The sequence below is a fragment of the Myotis davidii genome, unplaced genomic scaffold (assembly GCF_000327345.1).
Source record: "Myotis davidii unplaced genomic scaffold, ASM32734v1 scaffold1031, whole genome shotgun sequence".
NCBI classification, from domain to species: Eukaryota; Metazoa; Chordata; class Mammalia; order Chiroptera; family Vespertilionidae; genus Myotis; species Myotis davidii.
Window position 1 is genome coordinate 215,616 of NW_006283442.1, and position 12,060 is coordinate 227,675.

Consider the following 12,060-nt stretch of genomic DNA (forward strand, 5'->3'; position numbering starts at 1 on the left):
CAAGACCATCATGCAGGCCTCCCCTGAGCCGGTCAGGTTAGCAAATGGCCCCTTTCGCCCACACATACATCCTTTATAAGAAAGAGCTAATTTGCAAAGGGTCATCGCGCCCTCGCACCGGGGACCTGAGGTGCGCCCCCTGCCCCGGTGGGGCTTGACGGGGGTGGGGCCGGCCGGGTCAGGGTCTCGCGTTATTTCGAGGTGCGTGCGGTTGGGCAGGGACATGGCTCTGGGTCCCGCAGTGCGCCCCAGACTCTGACAGGACGGAAATTTTCATATACATTTTACTAATTTCCTCTCATCTCTCACACTTCTATTATAGAGAAAGGGCAAATAGCAATATTAAAATATTTCCTCTAATTAATTCCCTTTTAATGTGCACGAATTTCGTGCACTGGGCTACTAGTTGTAAATAATTCTGCAATGAGCATAGGGATGCATATATCTTTTCAAATTAGTGTTTTGGACTTCTTTAGTAAATACCCAGAAGTGGGATTGCTGGGTTTTTCTTTGTCTCTTGTTACAGCCTTTATTATAAAGTCTACTTTGTCTGATGTAAGTATTGCTAACACAGCTTTTGTTTCATTTTCATTTGCATGAAATATCTTTTCCAGCCCTTCACTTTTAGTCTGTGTGTCTTTCAATCTGAAGTGAGTCACTTATAGATAGCATTATGTATGGTTCTTGTTTTCTTAGCCATTCAGCCACCCTATGTCTTTTGATTGGAGTATTTAATACATTTTCATTTAAAATAATTATTGATAGATATGTAATTATTGCCACTTTATTATTCATATATTTGATCTTTTCTTTTTAATGAAATCCCTTTAACAGTTCTTATAATACTGGTTTAGCTTTTCTTTTTCTTTTTTTTTTTTCTTTTTTGGTCTGGGAAGCTCTTTAGCTGTCTTTCTATTCTAATGATAGCCTTGCTGGGTAGAGTGATCTTGGTTGTAGGTTCTTGTTTTTCATCACTCTGAATATTCTGTGCCAACCCTTTCTGGCCTGCAAAGTTTCTGTTGAGAAATTAGCTGACAAACCTATGGGAGCTCCCTTCTTATTTGGGTCCCATTTTATTTAGGACTCTCTGCACTTCCTGGACTTGTATGTCTATTCCCTTTGCCAGGTTAGGAAAGTTTCCCATCATAATTTCTCCAAATAGGTTTTCAATCCTTTGCTCTCACTCTTCTCCTTCTGGTACCACTTTGTTGTGAATGTTGGTATACTTGATTTTACCCCTGAGGCTCTTTAAACTATCCTTATTTTGTGGTTTCTTTTCCTTTTTTCTGTTTTGATTGGGTGTTTTCCATTACCTTGTCTTCAAAATTGTTGATTTGATCCTCTGATTCATCTAATTTACTATTGATTCCCTCTAGAGTATCCTTCATTTTAGTTACTGTACACTTCATTTCTGACTGGTTCTTTTTTATGTTTCCTATCTCTTTGTTCAAGGTCTCATCAAGTTCATCTACTCTTCCCCTAAGGTAATTGAACATCCTTATAACCAGTGTTTTGAACTCTGCATTTGGTAAATTGCTCGTCTCCTATTGTTTAGTTCTTTTGCTGGAGTTTTGTTCTTTCATTTGGGACATGTTTCTTTGTCTTCTCATTTTGACTGACTCATGTTTGTTTCTCTGTATTGGGTAGATCTGCTATGTCTCCTGGTCTTGGTAGAGTAATTTATGTAGAAGGTGTCCTGTGGGTCCCTATGGTGCAGTCTCCTGGTCACCTGAGCTGGGTGTCCAGGTCTGTCCCTTGTGTGTGTTGTGTGTGCCCTCCTGTTGTAGTTGAGCCTTTATTGCTATTGGCACATCAGTGAGAGGGATTGACTCTCAGGCTGACTGGCTGTGAGGAATGGCTGTGATTATAGCTGAAAAGCTATTGTGTAGGGGCTGACCCCACTGAACAGGATTCACTTTATTAGGGCTCTGGTGCCTGCTGAGTCCACCCTTTGGTATGTCATTTGTGGAGGGTCTGGGTGGTGCTCTGTTGTGTTCTTAAGCACACCACCAGGTGTGTTGGTTTTGGGGCCTCTTGGGAAGAGATCTGGTGCAAGCCAAGGTCAGCTGCTACCTATGCCCAGCCTGGGGCCTGTTGGTATGAGTTATAAAGTGATCTGCAAATTGTTGCTGCTTGCGCTGGGCTTAGAGGTGCTTGGGAGAGGCTGTCACTGGTGCCAGGCTTGGACTGTTCAGCAGCAGGCATGGGGCCTGCCAAGGTCAAATGCTGCTTATTTGGAGTTTGTGGACCTTAGAGATTTTAGGAAAACCCACAGCATGAGCCGAGGCAGGCTGTTTGTATGGTGTATGGAAAAGCTGTTCAGAGAGTCTTGAGTGGGCCTGCAGGTTGGGTAGCACAGGATCTCAGAATCACCAGCATGGAAGTACAGTATTAAACAGGTTGATGGAGACTCAGGCTTGATGCCTCCCTGTCCCTGCAGGTTATGTTGAGGGAAGGCTCACCAAAGGAACAATGGCACCTACCAGCTGCCTTTGAGCCCTAGCCCTGAAGCCAGACAATTCAGGTCCTCCCCTTTGTCCCTGTTGTTTTTTGAGCTGCTGCCCCAGCGAGTGAGTTTGAGTAAGTCCGAGCATGGGCCCTTTAAGACCTGCTGTGCCTGGACTCCAGCAGCCCTTGTCTCACCCAGTTGCAATCACCACTGTTTTTCATAGCCAGGAATTACGGTGACTTCTATTCCCAGTACTGGAATCATGGGCTGGGGAGTCCAGTGTGGAGATGGGACCCCTGGCTCCTCATGGGGCACCTCTGCACTGAGATATCCTTCCTGATTCTGTACCACCACACATGGATGTGGCAACAGCCTCTTCTGTGTCTCCACCCCTCCTACCAGTCTCAACATGGCCTTTTCTTTATATCCTTGGTTGTAGGACTTCCGTTCAGCTAGCCTTCAGGTAGTTCTTAATGATGGTTGCTCTGTAAGTAGTTGTAACTCTGAAGTGGTCATAGAGGGAGGTGAGCACAGCATTTATCTATTCTACCATTTTGACCAGAATTCCCATCCAGTAAAAATTTCATTTCAGATACTGTACTATTTGGTTCTAAAAACTGTATTTGGTTCTTGTGGTCGTTTCATGCTGAGTCAAATTAATGAAGTTGGAACTACATTTCCAAATTCACTTCCCTATATGATTCCAAGTTTGAGTTGGCCAAAAGAGAAGTTTGCAAGAGATTTTTGGGCAGACATGAAGCAGCAACCAGTTTACACACTAAAGGAAAGTATCAGGCACTTGTAGCTTGCTCTGAGCTGTTGGCTTACGTCTTGGCCTGGGTAAGCAGCCAAGCTTCCTCAGCTGCCACTGGATCTCCTTCTGTTTCTCTGAGACCTGAACCCTGTGAGTGTGTAGCTCCATGTGAAGGGCACTAGCTCCTTCTGCAGGTCACTGACTTCACTGTGGGTGGATTTTAGTTTTTCCTCCTAAGTTCCTGTTTCTCTTCATGGGTTCCAGTTTGTTCTTGCTTTTCCCATATAGCTTCCAGCTTTCCTTCCAAACTGTGGTCCCTGCTGTCCTATGATGACTTTAAGGTCACGACAGCCTTCTGTAGACTTCTTCACCAGCTCCCACAATTTCATAAGGTTTAACACCTAGAATAAAGCCCTATATTCATTTCAGTTATAGTGGTTCTGCTCTTTAATCAAATTCTATAATTTCTTTGCTGAGATTCTCTAACTATTCATTCATTATGACCAATAATGAATGAATAAATGAAATTTTATTCATTTCGTTTTAAAATTCCTTGTGCAAATTTATCATATCTGCTTTAAAGTTCTTCTAATTTTAACAGCTGGGTCATCTCTGGGTCAGTTTTAAGACTGCTTTTTTCCCTCTTAACTATGTGTCACATTTTCCTGTTTCTTCACATGTGTAATGATTTTTATTGTATACTTGCTGTTGTAAAGAATAGGTTGTAGGCACATTGTCTTCCTCTGAAGAGTGTTGGTTTTTATTTTATCAGTAGATAAATCTTGGTGAGTCTCCTTGAGCTTGGATTTACATTTATTTTAGGGTGGGTGTGTTTCAACTTTGTCTTTAGGTTTAGGGTGAATCCCTGGGTCTTGACACATGGTCTTCACTCCTAAAGTGTAGCTCTTCTGTGCTCGTAAAGGAAATCCTGTGGTGGTTACTAAGCTTCTTCACCTCAGTGTGACTCTGACTCCAAATTGTCCCCACTCCCATAGGCGACAGCTGGAATCCTCTTCAGCCTTAGTTTCTGTCTGCTTTTAGTCACTTTCATGTGCCTTTGCATGTTTGTTTTTTAATATATTTTCCAGATTTATAATTGTCCTCTGCTGGAAGGTTAGTCTAAATGCAAGCTACTCCCTCATGACCAAAATCAGAACTTTGAAGTTATCTTTTAAGACTAAAGCTAAAGGAAAAGAGAAGGAGGGGGTGGGGTATTCCTGAATCCTGTTAACAGAAAGAGAGAGCTGGAGAGGTTTGGAGGATGAAAGTAAAGAGATGTCATAGCAATCTCTTCTTTCAATAGATTGCCTCTCTTTGCTGGGAAAATAAAGTGTGTGTGTGTGTGTGTGTGTGTGTGTGAGAGAGAGAGAGAGAGAGAGAGAGAGAGAGAGAGAGAGAGAGAGAGAGAGAGAGAGAGAAAGAGAGAGAGAGAGAACACCACAGGGCACTTCAATCCTTTCTCCTTGAATCCAGTGCATAGGGATTAGAAGGCAGAGGAACATACAGTGAAGCTGTTCTAATGCCGGTGCCAGCTGCTGGTGTGTGTGTGTGTGTATGTGTGTGACATGTACTCTCCAGCTTTCCATAGTTCCCAGGATTGAGACTTGTCGCTTCTCTCACTCACATTTCTAAATACGACCTATCTGGCCCCATAGGTTTTTGGGTTTGTGAGTCCTGCTCTAAACCACGCTGGGTTTGCTACTATTGTCCTTGGTCATGTCACCATGGTCACCTGACTGAAGTCTAAGGGAGATTTAGAAAGGTCTGAAGAATCTGTGGAAAATAGGATGCATGAAAAATCCCCTGGGAAAATGGCAAAACAAGGTATCACCTGCCAGGAGGATGGCTTGAGTGAAAAGAGATATCCCCACGTGTTTTAAGAAAGTTTCCCTTGGCCTAGACCTGAGGAATGCTGCTACTGAGGATCATGCTTGCTAGGTGAGATGTGCCCCTGAGCTGAGAGAGGACTGGTATAGACTGACTGGCAGGCAAGAAAACAATGCGACTGCCTGTGACTCTGACAAAGAGAGGACATGCAGGAGAGACAGAGCCGTTGGTAGTGAACAAGTGGAGCACCACTGGGAAGCATGGCATCATTGTAAACCAGAGCAGTGAGAGACTGGACTCTATCATGGTGGCTTTTATACCAGCAAAATGCACCCCCCCCGCCCACACACACACAGTGCAGGTGCAGTAGCTTCTGGCATGAGAGTAGAGAAAGGAAAGATTAAAGAGGAGAGTTTTGCTATGATGTGGTAGAGGGAGAGGAGAAGATAATGAATTGTAAAGGTAGAATAGCAATGCTGTTCTAAAGAGAGTCTTGGGAAATCTTTAAGGTGGGTGAGTGAGCTGAGAATTCAGGGCCAGTCCTACAGTAAGGTTTTATACAGTAGGGCTCCAGAGTGTGGGGTCTATAATTGGACCCTGGGCAAGTCTTTAACCTCTGTATCTCCTCAACTGTAACATGGGGATAGGATAGTACCTTATGAGGTTCTGTCCTCATAAGGTTGTGAGTACTGAGTGAACACATTAAGTGCTTAGTACAGTATCTAATAAATGTTAGCTGCCATTATTATTATTATTATTATTATTATTATTATTTTATTGTCCTATCTAATAATAGAGAAACATGGTAATTAACCATAACTTCGCTACTCTTCCCATTGGCTAATCAGCGAGATATGCCAATTAAGTGCCAGCCAAGATGGCGGCCCGCACAAACTATGGCCCGCGGGCCTCTGGCCCGTTTGAAATAAATAAAACTATTGAAAAAAAAGACCGTACCCTTTCATGTAATGATGTTTACTTTGAATTTATATTAGTTCACACAAACACTCCATCCATGCTTTTGTTCTCGCCCTCCAGTCCAGTTTAAGAACCCATTGTGGCCCTCGAGTCAAAAAGTTTGCCCACCCCCTGACCTAGAGGGTATTATTCTGCTAAGTAAAATAAGTCAGACAGAGAAAGACACATACCATATGATTTTACTTATATGTAGTATCTAAAGAGCAAAATAAAGGAATCCTATATAATAAAAGGGTAATATGCAAATTGACCCTAACAGCGAAACAACCAGGAATGACCGGTCACTATGACACACACTGACCACAAGGGGAAGATGCTCAATGCAGGAGCTGGCCTCTGGTGGTCAGTGTGCTCTCACAGCGGGGAGCTCTGCTCAGCCACAAGCCAGGCTGATGGCTGCCAGTATAGCGGTGGTGGTGGGAGCCTCTTCTGCCTCCTCAGCAGCGCTAAGGATGTCCGACTGCAGCTTAGGTCTGCTCTCTGCTGGCGAGTGGGCATCCTCTGAGGGCTGCCGGGCTGCCAGAGGGATGTCTGATTGCCAGTTTAGGCCCAATCCCCTGGGGAGCAGGCCTAAGCCAGCAAGTGGTTACCCCCGAGGGGTCCCAGACTGCGAGAGGGCACAGGCCAGGCTGAGGGACCTCCTACCCCCGAGTGCACAAATTTTTGTGCACCGGGCCTCTAGTTAATAATAATAGCAGCAGTAAGGCACGAACTCATCCATGTTACGAAATCTCCATCATGGTTGTGACCATGATCATCATCACCCTACTTCTTTATGTCAAGAAGACTTTGTTAAGTTGCAAATGTCACTTGGATGATTTATTAGCAGCAATGGACACATTTCAAAGGGAGGGACTGGGGTTTTGGAGAAACTCAGGCTGCCTGCATCTGGTTAGGACTCTCCCTTGGTGGCTTTGAGAAGTGGGAGGACAGCTTGAGAAAGAAAGGACAGTGGATAAACCACACCCATTTCATAAGCTAGTCTATATTCCTTCTGCATGTGAGTGGGAGTCTGGTTGGGATCAAGGTGGAAGCTCATTGAAGAAACATCTGTTTTTCTGGATCAGGAGAAGCAGCTGCTACAATTGATGGTCTCACACCACTGGTGCTGCCCAGTCTGCCTAAAGTAGGCCCTTCCCTGCCCAGAACCTATGAAAAAAGCAGCTGCCACAGAAGTCAGATATTAGTCCCGGTGAGAGTTAGTCTGTGCATCTCAAAGGAATACAATGAATTGCTTTTCCTTCCCAGTGCTTTCTTATTTGGCTTCCATGGAGGTCTGTGTTTGTAGAAGAACTTGGGTCTAATTGTTGCAGACAAATGCCTGTGTTCTTTTAGCTGAGACAGATGGGCAACAGGAGGAGGAGGTGGGAGTGGTTGTGAGGGAGGAGGTGACATTTGTAAATATGTCAAGGGACAATGAAAATTCACTGAAAATGCATTGGAACCTTGTAAGTGAGAAGGTGAAATGATCTTTTATAAATGATGTGCAGGTCTGTGAAGGCAGTAATAGTGTCAGTGAGGGTATCAATTCTTGAGCTTCTGTGGTTACAGTGGATAAAAATCAGCTATGGAGAATAGCAATTATTTTTAACCTCTTCCCATATAACATGTTTTACAGGAGCTGCTAACAATTTGCAAAATTAACTGTCACTTTTCTTCTTTCCATCACAAACAGCAAAAGGGCTAAATAACAGGCAGCATAAGGAAGAAAGAAGAGTTGTAAAAATTTGGGCTACCAACTGCCTTGCTCAGTAGTCACCTAAGAGTCCAGCCTTGATGTGAGTGACAGTTCCTTGGCCAGATGCTTCTCTGGGGCCAATGCCTTGGATATGCTTGCTAATTAAGTCCTCTAGGTACAGCAAGCTCTCAAGTCTTAAGCTCTAATTTATCTAAGTCCAAGTTCCTTGTCACCATCCCAAACCTCAATTAATGGCAATGCTGTCTCTTGGGACCAGAGCCTGGCTCTTTCTCTCTAGCACCTTACCCCTTTGTCCAGCGGAATCTTCACATCCATAGAGAGAGAACCTGTTTCCCCATTGATCATGGCTGTTCTCAGCTTTAAGAGGAAAGATAGTGGAATTAGTTCCTTGACTCACCCTGCAGTGCAGAGCTTTACTGACCAGATTGGAGGTGATCCTTAGGAACACTTTTGGTTCTTCCCCTTTTCCTCTGAGCAGAATACTGAGGGGGACTAGAGACTAGCTTCTAGGTACCATTTATCTTATAATTCTGGAAATTCACTAAGTTAATGTTCCAAAGTGGACTGGTATATGCAGAAACATAGTGTCATATTACTGAGACATAATTTCCTCTAGGGTGAGCTACTGACACCAAAGCCAGACTAAAACATCACTCTAACTCCAACTCTATAGCTTGTAGACATGAGCTTATGCAGCCTTAGTAATCCTTGTGATTCAGAAAGATATTTTTATAGTTGTTTAAAGAATTGCCCATTATAGTAATGATTTCTGGTTTGGGCTTGAAAAGGCTCCATCGAGAAGTATAGTGGCCTCAGAGCTTCCAGCCATGCAGCTGGCTCATGTATTGGCCATAGAGCCCAACCAACTCCTCCTTTTCCCACTTTCCCCACTCACGATTTCAGCTCGGTCCTCCCATTCCACTTCAGAGAGATCCACGCTGTTGTAGTTAGGTTTGGGTTTTAGTTTCTTCCCCTCTCTGTACTAGAATGGTCAAGTCAGAAAGAAAAACATGAGGTTAACCTAAGGCCCTGCTCAAGTTTCATCTCTTCAACAAAGCCTTATGGTTATAAGATCAAAGAATCTCAGTGATTCCTTAAGGTTATCTGGGCCAACTTTTAACCCAATGCAGAGCTTCCCTGTCAATATTTGTGATAGATGGTCTCATGGCCTCTGAGTGCATATTTCCCATGGGAGGAGCTCCCTCTTTTTGAGTCAGCTTGTCATGGTTGTGGACAGCTTTCACACAGAGCTGAAATCTGCCCCCCTGCAACTTTTACCCACTGGTCTTAGTTCTTTCCCTGGAGCTACAAAGACTATCTTCCCTTTGACAACCTTTGAGATTTCTGAAGATGCTTGTCATCCTAAGACTTCATTTCTCCAGGCCACACATTCTTAATTTGCAAATGCCTCAACTCTCTCTAAATATGTTCTACTATGTCAGCGTCACTCCCAGAATGGAGTGCCTAGAGCAAAAGTCAGTATTTCAGGTGGGGTCAGACCAGTGTGGTGTGTGGCCCAAATATCACACTGCTCTGACTGCTGCCTCTGATTCTGCTGGACTTCCAGGACAGCCATGAGAGCCTGACAGCACAAATAGAGTTTTCACTCCATTAAACTCCCTGGGCCTTCCTCATGAGACACACTGTTAAATTACATCTTTACAATCTTACACTTCAGCATTGAGTACTTGCAGATATTTCCAGGCATCCCTAATATATTTCTTTTTGTTAGTTTAAGCCCATTGTTTTAGAAAAATACTTTCTGAATACTAATTTTCTCACTTAATGTATCAGCCATACCATCCAGAATTTGTGGAATCTTTCTGTGTTCTCTTTTGTTGATATAATTTTTGAGTGGTCAGAGCCAAGGACAGACAGATTCTGCAGTGCCCAATAAAGACCTCTTTCCAGCTTGACACACAGAGCCATTAATCAACACTCTTTGAATATTATTATTATTTTCTCTCTCTCTCTCTTTCTCTCTCTCCCCAAGTAGTTATCTGCTATTAGGTGTGTACTACTTTCCAGGTTTAGTTTAGTAATAGGACAAATAAAGAAAGAGAATACACTTCCAGTCAAGATGGCAGCATAAGTAATTGCAATACTCCCATCCTCCCACAACCACATCAAAATTACCACTAAACTACAGAACAATCATCATTCAGAACTGCCTGAATGGAAGTCCTACAACTAGGTAACTAAAGGAGAAGCCACATCAAGACTGGTAGGAGGGGCAGAGACACAGAATTGGCTGTTCTCCACACCCACATGTGACAGTTAAAAATCAGGCGGTACCCCCTGAGGAGCGAAGGGCCCCAGTCCCACACCAGGTACCCAAACCAGGGTTTCAGTGCTGGGAAGAGAAGTCCCCATAACTTCTGACTGTGAAAACAAGCTGGAATTGAGGCTGAGGGCTGCTGGAGTCCCAGGCATTCCTCATAAAAGGGCGGCACACGGAATTACTCTGACTTATTCCATCTGAGCTCCTTAGCTGGGATAGCAGCTCAAAAGGCACCAGGGAGGAACTGAATAGTTTGGCATCAAGGTGAGAGCATTGGGGCAGTTTTCTCTAAGACAGAATTGCTGACAGAGGCCACTGTTCCTTTGATGAGCCCTCCCTGCACAGAGCCAGCAGGTGGGTACCATATCTGAGTCTCCATCAACCTGGTTATCACTGTTCATCCTGCTCTGGCGATGCTCTGAGACCCTGTCCCACCAAACTTGCAGGCCCATCCAAGTTGCTTCCCGTGGCTTTTCGATTCAAATGGTCTGCTTTAGACTTTCCTAAAATCTCTCAAACAAGCAGCATCTGTCCTTAGTGTGCCCTGTACCTCTTGCTAAGTGGCCTCAGGCCTGGCACTAGCAGTAGCCAGCCTTGGTTCAAAGCTTGGCCTCTCCTAATTACCTCAAGCCCAGCACAAGTAGCAGCCATCTATAGATTATGTTGTAGCTCATGCTGGGTTGCCCCGGGCAGAACACAGGCAGGAGGAGTTGGCCTGCACCCCTAGGGAGGCCCCAGAGTCAGTGTACCCAGTGGACAGCTCTAGATCATGTTGAAGCCTGACACACTTGAGAGATGGACTCAGTGGGCACCAGAACCCTGATGAAGTAAGTCCTACTCTGTGGGGTGGGTCCCTGCACAGCTAATCCTCCACAGTGGACAATGGTCTCAGCCAGGCCTTGCAGCCAATTTGGCTGAGGGTAAATCCCTCCCAATGACATACCAAAAGCAATCAAGGCTCAACTACAACAGGAGGGTGCACATAGCCCATACGAGATGTTGGGGATGCCCAGCTTCAGTGATTGGGAAAGCTGTGCCACTAGACCCTACAGAACACCTACTACATAAGGCCACTCTACCAAGCCAGGGAAATATAGCAGCTCTACCTAATACATAGAAACTAACACAAGGAAGCAGTCAAAAGGAGGAGACAAAGAAACATATCCTCAATGAAAGAACAGTATAAAACTACAGAAAAAGAACTAAACAAAATGGAGATAAGCAATTTACTAGATGCAGAGTTCAAACACTATTATAAGAATGCTCAATGAACTTAGGATAAGAGTAGTTGAACTTAGAGAAAACTTCAACAGAATAAAAAAGGACAGGGAAACCTTAAACAAAACATGGAAGCCATAAAAAAGAACCAGTCAGAAATGGATATACTATTTGAAATGAAGAATAATTTATAGGGAACCAAGAGTAGAGTAGATGAAGCTAAGAATCAAATCAGCAATTTTTAATATAAGGAAGCAAAAAACACCCAATCAGAACAGAAAAAAGCAAAAAGAATTTTTTTTCTTTCCTTATTTTATGACCTGAACTTCTTTATTTCTTTTTAAGGTTATTTATTTATTTATTTAAATTTTGTATTGTTTAAACTATTACATATGTCTCCTTTTCCTCCCATTAACCTCTCCCTGGTCATTTACACCCCCCAGCACATGCCCTCATCCTCCTACAAATTTTTAGAAATGAGGACAGTACAAGGAATCTTTGGAACAAGTTCAAGTATACCAACATTTGCATCATGGGAGTACTGGAAGGAGATGAGAGAGAGCAAGAAATAGAAAACTGTGGTACATCTACACGATGGAATACTATGCTGCTCTAAAAAGGAAGGAACTCTTACCATTTGCAACGGCATGGATGGAACTGGAAAGCATTATGCTAAGTGAAATAAGCCAGTCAATGAAGGAAAAATACCTCATGATCTCACTTATTCATGGAAAATAAAAAACAGTATAACCTGATGAACAAAAAGATAGATACAGAGGCAGTAAAGCATCGAACAGACTGTCAAATTACAGCATTAAGGCTGGGGAGTGTCGGGGAGGGGGGGAAAGAGAACA

The 12,060-nt window shown here is 43.6% G+C and overlaps 1 protein-coding gene across 5 annotated transcripts in view; it reads right to left on the minus strand.

Moving 5' to 3' along the window:
- CACNA2D4 (calcium voltage-gated channel auxiliary subunit alpha2delta 4) overlaps nt 1-12,060 on the minus strand; it is a 110,722-nt gene that overhangs the window by 68,349 nt on the left and 30,313 nt on the right. For 4 of the 5 annotated variants that reach the window (XR_001513954.1, XM_015564334.1, XM_015564336.1 and 1 more), the window contains exons 17-18: nt 8,603-8,689; nt 7,993-8,064 (exon numbers count right to left, since the gene is read on the minus strand). The exons of the other annotated variant lie outside the window; for it this stretch is intronic. Coding sequence is in view for 3 of the 4 variants with exons in the window: in XM_015564334.1 (XP_015419820.1) it covers nt 7,993-8,064; nt 8,603-8,689 (159 nt within the window). In the remaining variant the exon portion in view is untranslated. The remainder of the gene's footprint in view (nt 1-7,992; nt 8,065-8,602; nt 8,690-12,060) is intronic. 5 annotated transcript variants of the gene reach the window in all.